General features: G+C 40.4%; 1 protein-coding gene across 4 annotated transcripts in view; it reads right to left on the reverse strand.

Moving 5' to 3' along the window:
* Positions 1-22,515, reverse strand: part of sox2 (SRY-box transcription factor 2) — a 95,611-nt gene that overhangs the window by 31,158 nt on the left and 41,938 nt on the right. For 2 of the 4 annotated variants that reach the window (XR_003596775.1, XR_003596774.1), the window contains exon 2: positions 21,513-21,862. Coding sequence is in view for 2 of the 4 variants with exons in the window: in XM_028027049.1 (XP_027882850.1) it covers positions 17,705-18,673 (969 nt within the window). In the remaining 2 variants the exon portion in view is untranslated. Of the gene's footprint in view, positions 1-16,822; positions 19,803-21,512; positions 21,863-22,515 lie in introns of those variants that run through there. The other 2 variants (XM_028027049.1, XM_028027048.1) reach the window with 2 other exon arrangements.

The following is a 22,515-nucleotide window of genomic DNA, read 5'->3' on the forward strand; positions in this document are numbered from 1 at the left end:
GTTTCTATAGCCAGGAAAACTACAAAGTTCATTAATCACAGCGCAAAGAGTAACAATATTAAAACTCTAAAATCCAGGGACGTGCGGTCAGGGGAGGCAAGAGAGGCAGAGCCTCACCTGTCATAATGGAAAAATATAATGATAAAATAATTTATATTGCTATTTTCACCCTGTGGTTTGTACTGTAAAGTATTTATTTTTCATTTAGCTTAACCAATTCTGATTATTTTTTCTTCAAAATTGCTGAATTTTCTCATTTTCCCATTCAAATGCCCAGAAGCGCAGCTGGTGAGGCAGCAGCAAGTTGAGCCTCATCTGAGATTGATCAACCTCTGCTAACTGCACTGGCTGCCATTCGATGACAGCATGTTCCTCCTGTCTGTACATCGCCAATAAAATGGCTAAAAAGCATTTAATATATGATATATTCATATATCCATAATTTAGTCTATGTATATAATGTACAGTGTTTGTTGTCACCAACTGTGTGTGTAACGTGTTTCGTGTGCTGAGGAGCGATCAGAAACTGCAGAGAACAGATTGGAGGTGAGGCAGGCAGTTCTCTGGCCTCATGGCAGGGGGCGCTCATGATCCCAGACATTGTGACTCCACAACTGCAGAGTAAGAGACAGTAACAGCGAGCTAGCCATGGAGCTAGCCATACAGTAAAGTGCAGCAATATATTTATAGTTTTCTCCTCTTACCACATCAATCACTTATTAATAATCGCAAAAATAAACATTAAGCCTAAAACCATGTTACTGCAGCAGACTGAATGTTCTGCTCTTTGTGTGGGAAGTATTTTAGTATTTCTTTTTAGGGGCATTGCTGTCAGTTGCTATGGCAACGAGTAGCTGCGCTGATACAGAGAGCGAGAGAGAGGTGGTTTTGAGTTGTACTTCAACGATTAGTTAGATAAGTTCTAGTTTCTTTCTGTGAAACTAAAAATGACAAACTTGTCCATCAGAAGCTACATTTCCATAAAAACGTCCGATAAACTTTGCTGATATTCCGTTAATGTAAAAAAAACAATTTCATAATTGTGATATTTCCATTAAATAAGAAACTCGATTAAAATCACATGTGAATAAGTTTGTTCATGCGATAAGTCATTAAAAAACATGCAGCACCATCATCTTCCTATTACTTCCTGTCAGTTTCTTCATCGTTTCTGCCAGTAGTAACATCCTGTTGTTGATTAAGTGTTTGCATCATAGTTTTACGGAATAAATAAATTTTGATATGACTGAAAAAAAATCACCTCAACCTAGTGCAAAACGTTTTATTGTAAATTGCCGTTTTTGAATAATTTTATGGAGACTGGAAATGCAGCTCCAGGTGTGTGAAGTCTCAGAGAGGCAAAATAATCACCAGACTAAAGGAGGGAAATCATTAGAGCTGCTGGACTGCTATAAATCCAAATGCAACAACGTCCCGATTTCACTCATAATCAGCTTAATTTCAAGCCGACGGATCTGAAAACTTCTGGCACCACAAGCAGAGATTTTCTGCGGCCCCTGGCCCTCCAAAAGCACCAGCTGCCCTCCCAAGCCCTGCAGTAAGACGGTCCGGGGCCACATGGGTCGGTCCAGGGCCACATGGGTCGGTCCAGGGCCACATGGGTCCCTGTTGCACCCCTGCTCCGTCCCCAGCCCTGCCCGTGTGTGTGTGTGTGTGTACGGTGGAGGGGGAGTTGTTCTGACCCGCAAACTGACCTCCTCAAACTTCAAACTGAATACTTTTGGCAGTTTCCACGACGACAGAGCTCTCCAAGCCTTATCCTACTTACTGAGACGAGACAAGGAGCGAGGAAGAGGAGGCAGGAGGAGGAAGGAGGGCAAGAGAGAGAATGAGAGAGAGAATGGGAGCGGTGTGGACGGGGTGGGGGCGACAGACGGGCAGAAAGCGAGAGTTGCTGCTGTTGCATCTCTGTGTTTTCCATGAGTAGACAGTTTACTGGGAGATTATTCCCAGTCTGGTATTCAGCCTTATTAGGCCAGCAAGACCAGTGGAAGCTGTCCATCCCATTACCAGTGTAACACACTGACTAATCAATCAATCAATCAATCAAGTTTAGTTGTGTAGCACATTTCAGCAACAAGGCAGTTCAAAGTTCTTTACGATCATAAAAACACTTAAATCAACAATTGAAACATTTTTCCAAATGCCTCCATTCACACATCAGAATGTTGATCAATATTTCATTGATTATTAATCAAAATCAATTCCATCATCTGGGTTTTTAGTCTAGGTTTAAAGGAACTCAGTGTTTCAGTTTTTTTTTTTTTTCAGTTTTCTGGAAGTTTGTTCCAGATTTGTGGTGCATAGAAGCTGAATGCTGCTTCTACATGTTTGGTTCTGGTTTTGGATGCAGAGCAGAACCAGAACCAGAAGACCTGAGTAGTCTGGGAGGTTGCTATGACAACAGCAGATCTTTAATGTATTTTGATGATTTATAAACCAACAGTATTTTAAAGTTTATTCTCTGGAAGGACTTTAGAACTGGGTGATGTGCTCCATCGCCCTGGTTTTAGTCAGAACGCCAGCAGCAGGGTTCTGGATCAGATTGTTTGAGTCATAACGAGGAAGAAGTTTAAGTATTTTTGTCCAACAGGTGTGTTTATGTTCTCAGGTGCAGCGTGTAATAAGGTCCCCTGCCTCACAGAGTTCCACTGACTCCGAGTCAGACACACCAGTCCTAAAATCTGTGCCTTGATTTTAAACAAACTCAGTCCGACTATCTCTGGATCACAAGGTGGATTTTTATTCTGATGACTTCATTTAATAAAACAAATGTAAAAACCCAGGCAGACCTGTGAAGACACTGTTGCAGTAATCAATGCAACTAAAGATAAAAGCATGGAGGGGTTTCTCTAGATGTTGCTGAGACATTAGTCCTCTAATCCTGGAAATGTTCTTAATTTTGACTTTTTGTATTTATTTACGTTTTCTTTAACATGTATTCATCTTTTTCCTGGATCTTTAATACAGTGAATGATAACTATTAAAGTATATCGTCTCATTTTTTGTTGAGAAGTCTAAACTCTTCCTACTGTCTTTCTGTAACTCGGGGTGTCCAAAGTGTGGTCTGGGGGCCATTTGTGGCCCTTGGATGAATTCTTTGTGGCCCCTGATGAAGTTACTGCTAAAAGGAAGATAAATAAATCTTGTGTGTATTTTTCTATAAATCATGTAGCAAATACAACAAGCTACTCTGGTGAGATTTAATTAAAATTGGTCTAAATGAATAAAAAAATCACTGCAGGTTGTTGGCAGCATCATCCGTGTTGCCAGATTGGGTGGATTTGCTCCTAACTGGACTTTTTTGAAGGACTTGGGCTGAAAAGCCCTCCACTGCACCCCACCCCAGCTCAGCTCTGGGCTTCTTTCTGCAACTTTTAGCAGGTTTTTAGAAAGTTTTCAAAGAAAACTTCTATTGAAATACTTTTTAAATAAAATACCGCCTCCTTGCACTTATTTTATTTGTTCATTTATTTTTAAATATCTAGAATCTGCTGAATGTGACATCATCCATGATTAATAGTAACTGATTAGTGAAGAATCAGTAGTTGTGAGAGTTTTACTTTGTGTCAGTCAGACCTGGCAATCCTGAGCAAAACGCTCTGGGTTTTTACTCTGGCAGGAAAAAAAGCCAATAAAAAATGATAAGATCTAAACACATAAACTGAAATCTAAATGTTGAGTTTCTGGCCACAGTTAAAGATTCGATGAACTTGAACAACTTTGCAGAACCAAAACAATCCCAAAAGCTTTAGGTGTTTACAAAATAACAACCATGCATCCATTTTTCTTCCTCTTCAAAATAAAGGACTTGTTTTTGTAGCTTTAGTGCATAACATGTTGAAACCATTAGTGATGGTGTTTGTCACAATCTGAAAGAATGTGAAGATATATAAAGCCGGGTTTGGCATTTATTGATTTGTTATCATGATAAGAATTTAGATTTATCGTTCTCAATAAATTCCAATTATTAGCATTTGAAACTAAATTGTTGAGATTGATCACTTTACTTTTTTCTACATAACTAGTTTTGAAAATTTGCAGTTAATAACATAAATTACACTTCTTCATGTGACTGGGGTCCTAAAGAAGCGTATTTGTGTTTGTGGGGAAATGATTGCTACTTCATCCAGTCACATACAATCACCTACAAAAGTAATAATAATGTTACTTTTATCAAAATAGTACCACAAAATATCATGATAAAACTTTAAGTCGACGTCGTCCAACCGTAGTCATGGAGCTATAAAAGCTTTAGAAATCCACTGTAACAGAAGTTATAAACCAGATTATCTTTATAGTCTGAACATGATAATCTTGTGGATTGTGTGGAATCAAAGCGGAGCAGGCCGTGCTAACGGGCCGTGCTAACAGCAGGCTAACGGGCCATGCTAACAGCAGGCTAACCTCCCTCAGGGCGACTGAGCGCCGTCAGTCGGTAAATCGGTAAGTGATCCTGGATGTCATTTAATCAATATGAACAAGCAGCAGCTGTTCCACATCATCATCTCCCCTGGGGGTCATTGTCAAGACAAGGCATAAAAAATTCATGCTAGTGTGTGTGTGGGTGTGTGTGTGTGTCTCCAACAATTTATCTGAGCTATTTTTCACAGCGCTTTAATGTGACAGGGGGATAAACTGTGGAGCTGGTCTGATGGAGTTTACAGTCAAAGCATCTGCTCCTCTGAGCTGAAATACTGAGAATCTGACTGATTTTATTAAATATGATGGAGTATTAGGGCCATACCAAAATGTTTATTTTTCTATTTTTATTATATTTTAATTTGTATTTTAAAAAAACATTTATTGTGAGAGTAAAGTCAAAATAATACAAGAATAAAATCTGAATATTTCCGGAATAAAGTCAAAATATTCCGATATTAAAATCATAATATTATGAGAATAAGGTCAAGATATTTTGAGAATATTCATAATATGAGAACAAATATATTTTGAAAATAAAATTTTAATAAAATTGTAACACTGACTTCACTCTGTTATTTCAACTTTATTCTCATAACTTTATTTTTATCATTTATTCTCATACAAATTTATTCTTAAATTACTTCGACTTTATTCTTGTCATTTTATTTGGCCTTATTACTCCATCATAATTTTATTCAAGAATCAATAAAAATGGACCGTGTTAACTTCCTTATACATGAATAATTATGTTTTTACACCAATTTTGTATTAATTAATATTTATTCAGTAATTTCAGGTTTTAATACATCCTTGAGCTCTAAAATTTTAAAATTAATATTTTTTTCACTTTTAATTTACTTTTTATTGCCAAAGTACAGAGGTATACTTTAAGTAGCTTTCATCAAATCTACTTCCGTTTGTTTTTTATTGAGTCATTTGAGACATTGAGCAGATGAGGAAACACTCCCAGGTGTTACGCCGTCTCCTTTCCTTCCCTCTTGGTTCCTCTCCCAACGTGAGACAGTGAAATCTCATCCAGCCACTCTTTTCTGCCCTTACAGCCAGCAGGGAGGGACATGTCATTTCACTCGTCTGCATGTGTGTGTGTGTGTGTGTGTGTGTGTGTGTGTGTGTGTGTGTGTGTGTGGGTGTGTGTGGGTGTGAGTGGGTGACAGGGCTCTGATCTCTCAGATAGGGAGATAGCCACCTGATTCAAATGGCTCGCTTGTTCCCGGCAGTCACCTGATCGGCGTGTGAACTGACTCCTCTCTTATTTACAATCAAATGCTGCAGAGCTGACCTGCCCAACCCAACCCAACCCAACCCGGGACGGCCCGCTTTCTGCGCTTGCCCTATATTTACCATGTGGGTCTCTACTTGCAACACACACACACACACCCAGACATACAGAGGGTTAATCAGAGAAGCACTGATGGAAACTTCCAGCAATGATGTTTTGCAACTAGCAAACTATCTAGTTGTATATTCATATATATTTTTTTTTTTATTAGAGGTGACTTATCACGCTCCCTTGAACATGTTATGATGTGTCCTAACAAGTTTATTACTTTTCTTTTTAACAAAATAATTCTTAGTTGATGATATTTTAGTCTATTTTAGGACCTCTGTCACTTTAAATCCAAATAAGCTGCTGCTGGCCACGCCCACCAACTCAATGTTTACACTCGCGCGTGAAAATGGCTGCAAACAGATGCACAATTGTACAACCGTACATCCTTGAAAAGCAGAAGTGGAGCCTACTGCCCAACCAACAAGAATGCAGCAAGTGGTAAACAACAAAACTCTGTCTTTTCCAGCAGCCATTGTACAACACGTACACAGTGGTAAAACCAGCTCACCAAATGTGTTAGAGCTTAGCTGGAGTTGGTAACTCCAGTTGGTAGGTAACAGGCTGAGGTTTGCTGGGGTTGCTAGGTAACGAGGCAGTGCCTGTTGACGTTACATTATAAATGTATACTATAAATGTCTCATTTTCCAGAGACCAACAAACATGAACTTATTGCCAAAAACCGGCTGGGTGATTTTAAAAACAGTAGAAAACTGTACAGCTGTTGAAAGTACAAAAAGGTGCAAAATGTGAAGTTTTATCAGTGTTCGTGCTGACAGCCATGACACAAAATAGAAAACTGAAAAAGAACGTTGAAGAAAAATCAAAGTCTGCTTTGTGAGTTTTTCAGTTTGATGACATCACAAGAGGGTTGATCTGAGACACCATGGCAGACGAGCAACTTCTCACTGAGAAATCGCTCGTCTGACCTTTTAGTTGAGAAAAACTTAAAATTATTTTGGACATCTCAAACTTCCAAGAAGATTTACTTAAAGACAAGTGAACCACTGTCTAATCTAATCTAATCTAATCTAATCTAATCTAATCTAATCCAACTGATGAGTTAGATTGATTATGAAAAGACGCTGCTCTGAAGGGTTAGATATAAAATCTCACAAAAGTGAATTTAGTTTATGAAGAGTAAAAAAACCTACGAAGAAAATTAGTTTATCAATTAAACTTTATTTTAAAAAGTGAGAATTTCTGAGGAAAAAAGTCTAAAATCTGAGATGAAAGTCAGAATTCAAAAATGTGATTCTGAATTCTGATAAAAAAGTACATTCCCCCCCAGCGGTCCTGATCCTGTTCTGTACAAACGTCCTTTTGAAATGAGTGAAAAATGAGCCTCAGAGTGAGAAAGAAGCAGCTCCAGTGTGGAGCGTCTGTCCGTCTGTCCGTCCCTCTGTGACTGTCCTGTCTGATTATCTGTCCCCGCTGGCCCTGAGGGGACACACACACTGAAAGAGGCCACTCTTCCATTCAACAACAGCTTCTGTCTCTCACACACACACACACACACACACACACACACACACACACACACACACACACACACACACACACACACACACACACACACAGAGACCTCAAAGTCACCAGCTCCAGAACGGCCCGATAGTGACTGATGCAATCAATCGAAATCTGCGCTGCAGTCAACAAGAACGACTCTTTTCTTTTTTCTTTAGGTGACACAGAAAAGAGATTTAAAGAGGGCAGAGTCGACGTGAAAACGGCAGGTTTTTATGAGCCGTAAACGCTCGACACACACGCAGCCGTATGAGGTTCATGTGTTAACGCTCCATTAAGACATTTTTACCGTTTGACACATAGCAGCCGCATCTAAACGTGTCAGTCATGAATCATCAAGTCTATTAGAATGTAAAACACAGTATCATCTGCAAAATATGGCACCTGGAAGAACTGAGCTGATTTTATGATGCATTATGAACTCATTTATTACAGCTTCTATTAAAAAAAAAAAAAAAAAAATTAATTTATTCTAAGTGGTGGAGAATTTATGTTTACGTGTTTATCCCCATTAGCATCACTAGCAGCAGCTAATCTTCCTGAGGTCAGATTATGTTTACAAACATGTCATATTACAGCTGAAGTTTTAAAGTTACACGTTTGATACCTTTTAAAGAAAGATGTTATATTCCCGTTACATAAAATTTAAAAATATGATACTTTATCAGCTACACCTTGAGTAAACTAGCAGCATTTTGGGTTATCAGTTTGTGAGCCTCCATCATTTTGTAATATCTGAAATTTATTCCAATTACAATTCCAGTCATGGGTAGAATATTTCAACAATAAGAATGTTTTCCTTGTAGCTGTTTGTGAGGAAAAGAGAAAACAGGAGCACAGGGAAGATCAGTAACATCATTTCTGTGTGTGTGTGTGTGTGTGTGTGTGTGTGTGTGTGTGTGTGTGTAGCTGTCATCTTCATGTCATGTCTGAACTCCTGACATGCTGTAATGCATTAGGGTTAGGGCCTAAGCACACACTCAGACAGCAGGATTTATGTGTTTAAGTAACGCAGACTTCACTCTGCAGCGCTGAATTATGTTGATTAGCACAAAAAGAAATTTACAACATGAATCTTTTATGATCAAATTAGGTTTGAATGTGTAAAACATAAACCGAAGGTTTAGTTGAAAATCAGGTTTTACTGCTGTACCTTTTCATCCTATAGGTGTATTTTCACTGTCAACAATAAAGTGTTTGATTTTAGGCCAAATTCAATAAATCTTTAACAATAACATGTTTAAAACCAAAACCATGTTTGAATATGTAAAAATAAAAGGTTGCCATTGGCAACTGAGTGGATATAACCAGGCCTGTCGCAAGAAGCAATAAATCAATTCATGTTAAATGTTGGGATTATTTCTATGGAGGGTAAAATGCAAAGTTAGTACACAAGAAACATCTAACTTTATGTTATTTCATTAATAAATTAAATTATTCAAGTTAACGTCATTCACATTAATCATTTTAAATCAAACTATGCTCGCTGTTTGTACTCAGTTTAAAAATGTTTTATCTGACATTTCAGTTTCAACAAATGTACAAAGTTGAATTTACTCCTCTGGTCCGGTTTTACAGTGTATTAACACAATTATCCGTACAGTTAAATAAAATGTGTTGAATCAGTTTGGGATTTTCTGCTGGGATTTAAGACAATTTAAACTATTTAACGGCATGATGCTTTTTCTTTGAACCATATTAAACACCTTGGAGATCATTTTTTTGTAGGTAAACATTTTATTTGTTGTTTATAGACATTATAATATTAACTCCTCTGTTTTTATCTTATATATTTGGGCTGATGTGGGTGGAGTAAAAACATCCAGACATGACTGTCCTCATTAGTCGTCATGCTGATTATAAGGCTTTTATTTTGAAATGTGAGTCATCGGTACCTAAAACATTTAACCAATAAAATTGTCATTTAAGTTTCCGTATCTTTTATTTAACTGGTTGTTGATTGATATTTGTTTGAATTTAACCAACTAAAACCTAAATAAGGTAATTAAATCTGCTTATTTACCTAAATTAGTTAAATTCTTAGATTTTTTTGCTCCTCTGTGTTGCTCACTCACATGAAAGAGAGCAAAGTTATTATTTTGTAATAAGGGCAGAAGACGTTACTGCTATGAGTCAGAAATCTTATTAATGCTCATAACTGCTCATAGTGACTCTGATGTCAGTCACACGTTTAGTGACAGTTTTGACATTTTCCTTTATAATTAGTCCAGTTCTGGGAAGAACGACAGGAAATAGTGGTTGACTAAACAGCACATTTAATTTAATTAGCTCCACTAACACAAACAGTGTTTTTGCATGTTTGTGTATTCACAAACTAATGTTGTATGGAACCTTTTTTGTTTATCTCTTTGATAAAAACTTACAAGCTTTAAAAAAAACTCAGGAGCATTTTTTTAGTTAAAAATGCTAAATAATCTGATTTTTTTCATTTTCACTGCTCAGCAACAAATGATATTTTAATGAAACAGTACTGAATGTAAAATTGACTTTTTAGCTTTACATCATGTTATAACGTGATTCCCTCATCGCGAGTGTTGCTTTGATTCTTTCATGCATGTTTGAGAAAGCCTTTCATCTCCACGGCAACCATTCAGCTGTACCAAACGAATGCTTTGCTACAGCTGAAACCATTCAGGTGGACCTAGCTCCGCCTTCAAGACGCTGAAGTTTCTCCCACTCAGCTCCTTCAGACTAGCCAGCAGCGATTAGCAAAGACCTGGTGGAGCCGCTGAGCTCATTATAGGAGCTGCTGCTCAGTGAAAAGCCTTCAGCGTTGTTAAAGGGTTAATAGAGGAGCCATGTTGGGATGATTCCTGAAGGCGGAGTTTCAGATTTTAAAGAGACAGAGGCTCAAAATCAAGACTTTGAATCAGGAAGTAAAATTTCTTTTAAGTCATAATTTATATATATAGCATTTTTCTAACAACTGAGGGTATAAAAATGCTGTAACATGGCACCAGGTGCCTGGAAAACATTTAATACTGTGATTAGAAAGCGAGTTGTAGTATTATATTTTCAGTTTTATCTCGTTATTTTATTGTATATCCAGTTTTATAATCTGTCGATGGGCTGCAGGTGCAAATTAGCTTTTGCTACAATCTGGTTCAGATTACAGAATAAATGATGACATTAATTATTCAGATGAACAATTAAATAGCTTTCTAAATAAAGCTTATTGCAACATCAGTAGTAGTAGTAGTAATAATAATAATAATAATAATAATATTGTCCATCTAAGATATAAATGTATCATTGAAAATCTCATACAAAAGAAAAATAAAACTCTCATCTCCATCAGCTCCATTTGCTGGAGTCCCATTTAAACCATTTCTAAACTGCATCTAGGCGGCCGCAAAAAACAACTCCAAGGACCTCAAATGGCCCTCAAACCGCACGTTGGACTCCCCTCTCATAGCGCCACACCTTCTCATCCCTTTTGGAGCCACTTTTTTCCCAGCCTGCCTGCATGCATCTCTGACTGTGTCATATTCCAAAATAGGCCAGGCAGCGCCGGCCGGCCCTCCTCCCCCGTTTTAATGTGCGAATGGAGTTGTTGGTCAACAGTTGGGTCGGGGGCCAGGCAGGGGGAGGGGGGCCGCGAACAATGGACTGCGCTGTTTTACGCCGGAGTCGGTGGAGGGAGAGAGTCAGGCTGATGACAGAGTGAAAGAGGTTAGTGTCTGTGCTGGGAAATGAGACCAGAGAGCGGAGGGGGGGTTCCTGTGTCTGCTGGCTTGTTAATGATGATTCAGTCCCATCAGCTCAACAGCCTTCCATATCAAAGAGTCCCTGATCGCAGGAGAAGCAGCTCCAGCTCAGCCAGTCAAACTGCTTACATGTTAAATTATGTCAGCTGGGTTTTCAACACCTGCTGACAGAATCCATGATGGAAAAACTTTTATTTTTCGCAGCTAGAGAATGAAAATCACCTCTTATTACATTGTTTTAATAAGTGACTATAGTTTTATTTCACCATTTGGTGGTTCTGACAAACATCCCCTTAAAAAACAAACAAACAATATCTTACCAAGTATTTATGTTCTAGTTTATCTTAATACGCCTGAGATAACTTACAAGAAGCTCGTTTAAAGTCAGTGATGTCCAAACTTTTTGCCCTGTGGGCCAAAACTGGAAAACTTCATCTACTGGCACAAAATGTATGGAAAAATAAAAAAAATAAGTTTCCTGTTATCTTTTTCAGTTTTCCCTGCTCAACAATAAACACAACTTTTTATGAAGTCTCAGGATCCAGAACATAAAAAAGGCTCTAAACTGTTCAAACAAAAACAGACCAAATTATTTGGCTCATCAATTATTTTTTTAGGCCAATTTCTTGACTTTGATCAGGAGCCGAACAAAATCATTTCAAGGCCCACAAATGGCCCCCAGGCCACACTTTGGGCACCCCTGTTTTACATCAATAATTCCTTTATATTGATGAAAAAGAGTTTGTTCCACTGGCAGATTATTTTTATTACTAGTACTTTCCTCAATATTAAGGAATCATTGACCTAAAATAAGCTCCTATATCTGCTGAACAGTTAGTCTTGTCTTATTTCAACTGCACTTAGATACTAACACTAGAAATTAGACTAAAAACACTGTAAGATTTTGTATTTTTTCTTTGTATCTAAGAAGAAAACTCTAATCCTGCTCATTCAACGAGTCACTGTGCAGAAAGAAAAAAAAATCAAAGCTGCAGCCGGATGAGTCGAGACGCTTCAGCCAACTGGGTGGAAATCTGCAGGCAGCGAGAGTTTATGGGAGGAAACGCTCTGCACTGCAGCTACGGTCGTTTCTCATTCACACCCAGGCTGCCTGGTGGAAGCAAAGCCGGCCCAAAGCAGAAGAAAACTCAGCCAACCTGGACTATCACTCTTAAATCTAAAGTTTGTTTTTATTTGTTCACTTTTACCTCACCAAGATGCTGACTACAAGTCACAATAAAACAACACAGACTGGATTTAAGAGTTTGAAATTCTTCAAGGTCGGCTATTTTTAGGATTTAACAGAAATAAATGTAAAAACTAAGATGTAAGTGTGCAAAGTGTTCTTAGACTGACATGTCAGATTCTGTTCTTTAAAATCATTTCTTACACAGTGAGGCAATAAATACAGGACAAACAATGAAAAAAAATAAAATCTTACCAGGTATTTCTGTTTAGTTCTAGTGAAATATCTGAGAACACTTGAAATAAAACTAAACTAACTTACAAATAACTTTTAGCAACATATAGGAGCTTATTTTAGGTCAATAATTCCTTAATGTTTATATCTTCCATTGGCAAATTATTTCACTTATGAAAAAAATGTATAATCTAAAAAGAAAATGTCAATATTAAGGAATTATTGACCTTAAACAAGCTCCCATAACTTGCTAAAGAAGTTACTTGTGAGTTAGTTTTGTCTTATTTTAAATGTAATAAGATATTTCCACTAGAAAATAGACCAAATATCTTTGGTCTATTTTCAGATTTTGTGTCTTTTGCAGTTTATGACTTTAAAGGAGTGAATCATATTGGAAAAATCTGCCTAATTATAAATTTTGTCCTTTTAGTTTTTGTTTTCTGAGATGAAATGATGCATCATAGAAACTAAAACTAAAACTAAGTCCCTTAGGAGAATAAAAGAACTTTAGATCAGCCGGTGGAGTTTCATTTGAGGCTGCAACTCAAGCTGCACCATCACCTGTTGCATCAAGCAGCCAGCAGAAGCATATTATTATTATTTATTATTATTATTATTATTATTATTATTATTATTATTATGGACCAGTACAGTGTGAACCTGCAGGGTTGGAGCTGCATTGTCCTCCTCCCTCTGCAGCCAGCAGGGCTCAGCAGCCAGCACAGCCAGCCAAGCGTTTGACGTTATTAAATAATAAAGAGATGTTGATCTGGTTGCATTGTTGTGAAGCAAAAAAGGCCAATTAGCGCGCCGTTATACTATCATTATGGATGCATTAACTCGAATTTGTTATAAGACAATGCGCACATTGACACTCGGGTTTTACATCTCTGACAATGGCGGAAATTAATCTGCATACAGGAATCTGACGGCTGAAGCGCCGCGATAAATCAATAAAAACGCGTAAGCAGGAAAAAACGTAAGAGAAGAAGAAGAAGAAAGTTTAATTTGGAACTTGAATTCTGTTCTGATTCGGTTGTAGGTTAAATTACCTGCAAGTGTTCAGGTTTACCAGAGGCGACAGGTTTATTGTCCTGATCAAACCAAACGGGACATTTATTGTTTGTTTTTTCTTTACCAAAGTTTCACATAACGAGCCAGATATCGAGCTGAATTTCGTGACTCATTTTTTCGTTTTTAAGAGCTCCGTTTTCTGTTATTTTGAAGAATCTGAGAGCAAAATAATAATAAAAAATAACCAAACACGAGTTTTAGTTACAATAAAGCGGGACAAACGAGAGTTGTCGCTTTTGTTCCGCGGCGAACTGCGCATTCCTGCAATGATGGCGCTTTATAAAGCTGTCAGCATCAATGAGCAGAAATGATAAACGGAGCTGGGGTCGCTGGTGACGTGGAGGTGGGGGGGAGGGGCGTGGGGCGTGGGGTCCGCGGAGGCCTCGAGCCCTCTGAGGGTCCGGGCAGCGCGAGGCTGATGGCATGATGGTCCGTGTCAGTGTGTGGTCCTTTTCAAAGGAAGAAAGTGCGCGCGCGCGTGTGTGTGTGAGTGAGAGAGAGTGTGTGTATGGGTTACTGTAGAAGACACACACACACCATCTCTCTCTCCCTCTCTCTCTCTCTCTCACACACACACACACACACACACACACACCACCCGCTTCCCTTCCCCGCACCTGCGCTAGAGCAGCAGGCTACTGGCTGCCATTCAGTCCCTCTCTGTTCCAAACACACACACACACACACACACACAGCTGAAACTCTCAGCTCTGACTGTTTTGCTGTCCATCCATTCTGCTCTGCTCCGATCTGAACAGAAACCTCTGGATCATGAAAAGTAATTCGGTTCGCGTCACTTTGGGGGCGAATTTCTCTTCCACCGACGGAACCGCTTCAACCTGGACCGAGTCTGAACTCTCTGATCCAAACCAGTTTTAAAAGGTTCTTCTAGTGTTTACAACTGAAACCAAGGTTGGTGTGAAACAGAGTAAGAAACGGAGGGAGAGTTTAATGTGGAGGTGACGTCATACCCCCCCCAATCATCATCATCAGCCGAGCCGTAGTGAAAAAGGAAAGTGGCTCTCGTGGGATTAGGAGCCGCAAAGGTCGTATTGTTTGCGCGTGCACGCGCGCGCGTGAAGCCGGGTCATTTGACCTAATTTAAAAAATAAAAAAAAATCATAATCCCAACAACAAACACAGACAATAACGGATTTGATGGAAAAAAGCCAGTGGCCCATAAACAAACCAACCGTGTTCTGATTCAAAGAGTTTTGACTTTTTTTCAGACATTTATGCAGGATTAGAAATTTTGGTCTGAACTAAATATTCAAATTTAAGTGATTTTTTTTTTTTTTTTGCTTCTTTTCACGCGCAGAAATTATAACAGTTTAAAAAAATGTTTTTTGAACGCCTTTGTTATTAATCGTGTCGGTGTTTCGCAGCCAGCAGAAAACATCTGGAAGGTGTTTGGTTGGTTGGTTTGGGTTTTTAATCTGGGAGGTAAAATAAGGGGGAAAGTGGCGCGCGCTCACCAGCTGTTGCAAACCAAATAGCCTCGAGCTGCGGCCGCCAGACTGCACGCGAGAAACAGATGGATGGATGGATGGATGGATGGATGGATGGATGGTTTTATCTCCACTCTGACGGTCAGTTTGACCGTTTGATCAGATTTTATGACATTTTTCTGTGAAACATTTTGGACCCTTGATTCCGTCCATCACCTGTGTTTGCGCAGGTTGGGCAGCACCTTTATTTAATGTTTGAACTAGGACGCCTTGTGGACTCAACCTTTTTTTCACAAAACAAATGTGGGGTAATGTTTACTATTACATTTTTGCGTCTTGTACATTTATCATTTTCCTTTTTTTTATTAAAATATGCTCAGTTTGAAAGGAAAACAAAGTGCGTAAACTTTGAATTATTACTGGAAAGGAACAAATGAAATCGTTTTCTTCAATTAGCATGAATGAAATATTGAGTTTCTCCGCTTTATAAAGCTCGCTGAGTTTTCTCTTTAGGTGTCACCAACACTTTGTATCAGCTTTGAAAAATACATCAAGCGCTCCATGTGTTCAAAAAGCCTTTTTCCATCACATCAAAGCTACAGAGCTGATATGGGGAGAGAAATTATTAATTTTACGGGGCCTCGGGGCCTGCAGGGGCCCAGCGTTCATGGGAATAAAATGTAACAAAAAGGAAAAAACATGAGGGAGTTTAACGCGTCCACTGCGACCTTTTAGAAACAAATTGTTTATCAGCGGCCTTCTCGGCTATTACAAGCAATTCAGCTGTTCGGATCAATAATTAATGGGCCAAGCAACGATCCCCTGACCTCTTCAAAGTCCGCCTGAGCGACTGGGAAGGAGATGGATAAATACCGAGTGGCCTCTTCAAATATTCATCTGCCGCTCCCCCGGGGACCGAGCCTGCAAAGACACAACGGCCTTAATCTACCTCACACACACACACACACACACACACACACACACACACACACACACACACACACACACACACACACACAGGCTGACACACTCCCCCCAGATTTAAAACGGTTAGGAAAATTAAGGCCGAGCTGTTAGCTCATCATAGGGATTATTATTATTATTATTATTATTATTATTATTATTATTATTGGTTCGGGTCGGCTTGACATGAAGATGCATGCAGTATTTTCCCCCCTCGTCTTATTTAATAAAAACAGAGGAAATGTTGGTGGGTTACCGGAACAGCAGGAGCAGTTTGATTAAACATGAAATTAAAAACGGACAATCTGCGTGGCGCTATTAGAAAAAGGCGCTTTTCCGCCTTCTTCTCTTTTTTAGCGGACTCCCCTTCAATTTACCGCTAATTTAAACTGTTATCCTGTTAAGACAACCCTGGGATTTACAGCATGGAGAGAGAGGAAACGCTCTGGCCCACACTTTGAACTCATTTGGTTTTGTGAATAGCAGCATAACATCTATTACTGCAGAAATATTAAACATTGAAAACGATGTTGACATAAAAAAATGCAGATGTTTAACTGATTGGCTTCAGCAACAAAACTCTGAAAAGTCTGTTACAGAAGAAGAGAAATAAAGGTTTATACCTGCGGATGGAAAATCTTCCCCGCTTTTACTGATGAGGCCATTAGAAAATACTGGGGATCCTGAAGCAGCTGGTTATTTGTGCTGACATCCTGCTAAAAAAGAGCGCAAATATTATCTGCTTCTAAAGTTAAAAAAATAAAATAAAATCCTCAATTTGCTTTAAAATGAAATGAAATCATAAACAGACAGATGACAGCACGTGATGAGTGAGAAAGAAAAATCAAAACTCAAACAATTTCAAGTATCCAAATTTCAAAAAATTTATTCATTTTTCAAACTGCATATTGAAAAAAAATATATATACTCAGCTGAAATTGTAACTGTTATAAGGATGGTATTAGTTCCGGTAATATGTACATGGAGTGGTTGGCTTCTGCGAACAGGCCACAATTCTTTTAAAAAATACAACTACGGGAATGGATCTGGAAATAAAAACTTAAAATGTCACAGTAAATATACAGAAACTGTACAAATCAATTAGAAAATAAAGAGCACAAGCGTCATATCTCTAACAGATGAGAAGTGGGAGACGGAAATATAAATTAACAACCTATGACAGGAAAAAAAAGTGTCATATTTTGTAAAAGAAAATTGAAATTTTTTTTAGTAATATTGACTTTTAAAGAAAAAAAATAACAGTATTACCTGCTTATGTCCCTTTTCTTTCCAATGTTTGCAGTAATTAAGGAGCATATAATCCCAGTTCTGCCATTTTCACCTTTTAATATTTTCTGCAGAACTGGCGTTGCTTTATATAAAAATTGCAACCTCTTGCAGTTTAACAATTTCATCTGATTGTAATGTTTCTTTGATAAATACTGTACAAAAGGTGATTGCAATAATAAAACATTTGATTGCGACTCCCACTTTCTAGATTTCCAAACTCCACCGGCGGTGAAGCGGGTCTCCTACGGTTCCTCTAGAGCTTCCTTATTAAATGAAAGAGAGAGAGAAAAAAGAGCGGTTTCCTTTTTCTTGGAGACTTCTATACAACTTTTCCTACCCCGAAATTTGTCTGTACAAAAATAGTCCAACGTTAAGTAGTCCAGAGTTTCTCTTATAAAAGTTCGGGTTGTTTTTCTTTTTCTTCTTCTTCTTCTCTTAATCTTAATGGGCTCCGAGTCTCTTACATGTGTGTTAATGGCAGCGTGCCGTTGATCGTCGTCCCGGGCACGGTGCTCTGGTAGTGCCCGGACATGTGTAACCTGCTCTGGGCGCTCTGGTCGCTCACCTCGGCCCCCGGCAGGTACATGCTGATCATGTCCCTCAGGTCGCCGCTCTGGCAGCCCGGGGCGGCCCGGTGGGACGACGAGGTGACGACGGGCGGGCTGGAGCTGCTGGACTCGGACTTGACCACCGAGGAAGGCCCCATGGAGCCCAGCGCGGTCATCCCCGGCGTGCTCTGCTGGGAGTAGGACATGGAGTAGGTCGGGGAGCCGTTCATGTAGCTCTGGGAGCTCGTCATGGAGTTGTACTGCAGGGCGCTCATGTCGTAGCGGTGCATGGACTGCATCTGGCCCGGGTTGTGCGCGTTCAGTCCTGGGTGCTGGTAGCTCAGCTGGTCCTGCATCATCCCGTAGCCGCCGTTGGTCCAGCCGTTCATGTGGGCCGCATAGCTGTCCATCCGCTGGTTCACCCCACCGCCCAGTCCGGCCCCCACTCCCACGCCGACCCCAGTCCCCATCCCGTTTCCTCCAGGGGCCAGCAGTCCGCCGGGCAGGGTGTATTTGTCCTTCTTCATGAGGGTCTTGGTTTTCCGCCGGGGCCGGTATTTGTAATCCGGGTGCTCCTTCATGTGCAGGGCCCTCAGCCGCTTGGCTTCGTCGATGAACGGTCTCTTCTCGCTTTCCGACAGAAGTTTCCACTCGGCGCCCAGCCGCTTGCTGATTTCGGAGTTGTGCATTTTGGGGTTTTCTTGCGCCATCTTCCTCCTCTGGCCCCGGGACCACACCATGAACGCGTTCATGGGTCTCTTGACCCGCTCCGGGCTGTTTTTCTGGTTCGGGCCGTTCCCCGGGGTGTTGGGGTTGCCCGTGCCCCCCGTGTTGGTCTGGGGAGCTGGGGGCTTCAGTTCAGTCTCCATCATGTTATACATGAGGAACAGCTTTCAGTTGGGAGCTTCCGAGCCGAAAAGAGGAAGGAGACAAACTCCAGCAGCCGGAGGCAGACGGAGGCAGGAGAGGGAAAAAGTTACCTGTCGATCTTCTCCGCAACTTTTCTCTGGACAAAAACAAGCATCAAGTCGCGTCTCCACACTCTCTCCCTTCTCTCTCCCTGTTCCCACCAGAGAGTGTGTCACAGAGTCAGCGTGTGAGTGTGTGTGACAAGAGAGGCTTTTCCCAAAAAGGTCCCCGCGACGTTGTGTCCACAAAAACTTCTCCCGCTCGGTGGAAAAAGCATCAACAAACGGCACTTTTTCGCCGCTCTGTCCGCCTGAGCCTTGACAACTCCAGATAGTTTTTGGACAAGTTAATAGACAACCATTCATGTGACTGGGCTGTCAGAGAATAAATGGCTTCGACCTGGCCAATCAGAGCGCGCGTTCTCCACGACGCGCCAATGAGAGCCTTAATTAGCATAATGGGCGGGGCCTAAATGCCCCGAAGCGGCAGAGGAAGCGCTCTCACTCTCAACATCCAATATAAAGTACATGTTTACTATTTTCCACACTTCTGAAAATACTTTTTATCCGAAGTAATGTATGACTTTTCTATATATACAAAATAAAACAAAACTAGTAAAATAATGTCTTAAACTTCCCATATTTACTTGGAGTTTAGAAAATACTCAAAGATTGAAAAATATGCTCTGATAGTGGATCAGATTGTAAAGATTAAACCAAAAGTTATAATTCAATTAATTTGTCAGGATTGATTTGTTTTAGTGGCTCGTGTCACTCCTGTTGTTTCATTTTTTAAAGGTTTTAATTCCCTCATTTCCAGGTCTGATAAAACAACAAAAACACTTAAATAAACTTTGTTAGTTACTCAAAGCGCTGAATGGAAGAAGCCATGGCTGGTTTTGGCGTTGAAAAGAGGAAAGGTAATCCAAGATGTCCCCCTCCCCTCTTCTTCTTCTTCTTCTTCTTCTTCTTCTTTTGTTTAGCCAAGTTGAATGCCAACACACAGAAGGCAGACGGGCTCATCTCATTTTGTTTGGGATGTTGTCGCTACATCTGTCCGGACAAAGACCCAACTCCACTTCCACTTCCTCTGGTGCTGCTGCTGGCAGTGTGCAGGGAGGAGAAATAAAATATGAGGAATAATTCAAAATAAAGCGGATTTCCCCCCCAAATCTAATTCCAACAAACATGTCGGTGAGATTGGAGTAAATAAATAAATAAATATATGTATGTATATATATAAATCCAACCGCTGGTTCTGTTGTAATCAGAGCAGTGAGTGGATTCAGAGTAAAAGTTTTCAGAAGCTGGATGTTTCATCCCGCAGAAACACGCCGTGCTGCGTGACACAAGCGCCGCCTAGTGGACGAAACTGAAACTGCAAACGCTGCTGCTCCTCAGATCAGTTCAGCACAAATAAAATACCTAAAAGATGTTCATCCAGAAGCGAAACTTTTGTTATTCTACCAGCAGCAGCAAACCGAAGCTAAATCAAACCCACCTGACATGATTTCATGTAAACACGAGCATCCAGATTAAATCAAACAAGCAGAGATCAAGACATATTATTTTTGTTTTAGTCATTTGATAATAAATGGAGGACAGACCCCCCCTCCCTGCTCTCATTATGCCGGCCTCGGCCACCTTACATAAGATTCATCTTGTGCTTAATAGGCAGCGAGGGGCGACACATGCACCTCGGTCCATTATGATGCAAGGTTGAAATGGGCCGCTCGGCTGCTATCTGCATCTGAGTGTGTTCCCCGCTACCTCTAATCTGCTTATGATAATAAAGGAACAGCGGGGCCCTGCTGCTGTCTGAAAGCAAGGCCCCCAGCCAACCGCGGGAATGGCCCCTGCATCCACAATCATCCCGAATTAAAGCCGCTGCTTGACAAAAACTAGCGGGGCGGCTCCCTGCGACCCCCCGCCACACCATCCAGCACGGATCCTGCAAAAATATACAACAAGCGGCGCGACAGCAAAAACGAGGTTTTATGGAGGCACAAGAGCAGGTGAGAGGAAAAACAGGCTGGATTTGAAATCTAATTCAAGTTGCGAAGGTTAAGTTTTTAACTTGTTGCGCCAAAAATTGCGCAAGTTTACCCCGACCAAATATTAATAACCACACGGCAAAAATACAGAGAAACATTAATAATAACAAAATGAAACAACATTGGATTTGTGCGTAACGAAAGAGTCAAAGAAGTTGCAGATAAAATGATAATAATGTTGTATATGCAGCCGCTAGGGGCCGTGCAGAACAAAACATGAAGCATATGTTTTGTTGCATGAATATCCGACTCGATGTGTGATCAGAGAAAATTCACATAAAAACGCTGCGTTTGATATTTATTACATTTTATGTTCAGACTTATCACAATGTGCGCTAAAATGAATATTAATTAAATCTTATATGGAGAAAAGGGGGAAAATATTTATTCACAATCATTAAAAAAAAATATTTAAGCGAAATCCAATCAAATGCAAAAAAGCTGCACAAATGAGTCCAGTTTGGTGAAAACGTGAATAATTTAATTTTAATCGCTTTAATAATAATCCGTCGTTAAATTGCCAAATATAAAATATTCCCCATAATGTTTGTTATTTTTCTAAACTGTCAAAAGCGAAAAACATCTGAGAGTCAAGTTCATAAAGCCATGCGGTGTCATTCCACAACACTGCATGCTTAACACACACACACACGCCCTCACACACACACACACACACACACACACACACACACACACACACACACACACACACACACACACCCTCACACGCACACACACCAGCTGAAACACACACTTACATGCACACGGACACGCAGAGCCACACGCTCCGGGCTTCTCCTCTCCATCGCAGTTCAACTTGCTGCCACTTCGGGACTTGTCTTCCTCTCCTCTTGATCGGCGCAAATTAAGCAACTCGCCGTTTCGCTCAACTTCCCCGGAAATCTTCAGCCGTCGCCGCGGCCCAAATGAGTCCGGCGGCAGCTGCTCCAGGTCCGGCCGCGTCCCGTCCCGCATGCCGCCTCCCCTCCGTAGCCCCCGGGAGTCCGCGCGGTTCCGATCCGACCGCCGGGCTGCCTTCGCCGGGCGAGCGGAGCCGCGCAGCCTCGCTCTCTGTCTGGAGCTCCGCTTGTCTTCTCTCCGCGAGTCCCTGCAACAAGAAAAGCCGTTTATGGCGACACAATGTGAAAAGGGGGCCGATTTAAAAAGGAGAAGAATGCAAGCAAGAACAACAAAAGTCAGTTATAGCAAAGTCTGTGCCTCTCCTATCTTCCACCCCCTAGCTTAGCCCACATAATGAGCAGGAAAAAGCTTTATATTTTGTTCACTGGGTATTCACAGATAATTTGAAGCCATTGTTTCTGCCACAGATGGTTCTTTTTAATACAATAACGGTGCTCTTTGTGAATAGCGAGCCCACAATAAAAATCTAAAGCGTCCTCCTGAATAACCATTTTGTTCTCTCTTGTATAGGCCGAACAAAAGCGCCAGTGAGGTAATGGCCTGCCTTATTGAAAGCCTCAGAATGGGGATTTGATAAAGATTTTTTTTTCGCTCCTTTTTTTCTTTTTGCAAAGTAAACGGCAGTCAAAGAGAAAGTGACACGGGATGAAAAGGGGGGGAAACAGCTAGAAAAGGTGCCTGCTGCTGCAAGTTTCACATATTATTATTAATATTATTATTATTTACTTTTTTGTGTTTTGTGCAAAAACTAGTAGTGATGGCGTTTAACAATAAAGGGGGTCTGGTCAGGTGCATGGAGCTTTAATCCAGAATACATTAAAGGTCTGCTCGGGATTTAAA

This window comes from Xiphophorus couchianus, chromosome 9, assembly GCF_001444195.1.
Source record: "Xiphophorus couchianus chromosome 9, X_couchianus-1.0, whole genome shotgun sequence".
Classification (NCBI taxonomy): domain Eukaryota; kingdom Metazoa; phylum Chordata; class Actinopteri; order Cyprinodontiformes; family Poeciliidae; genus Xiphophorus; species Xiphophorus couchianus.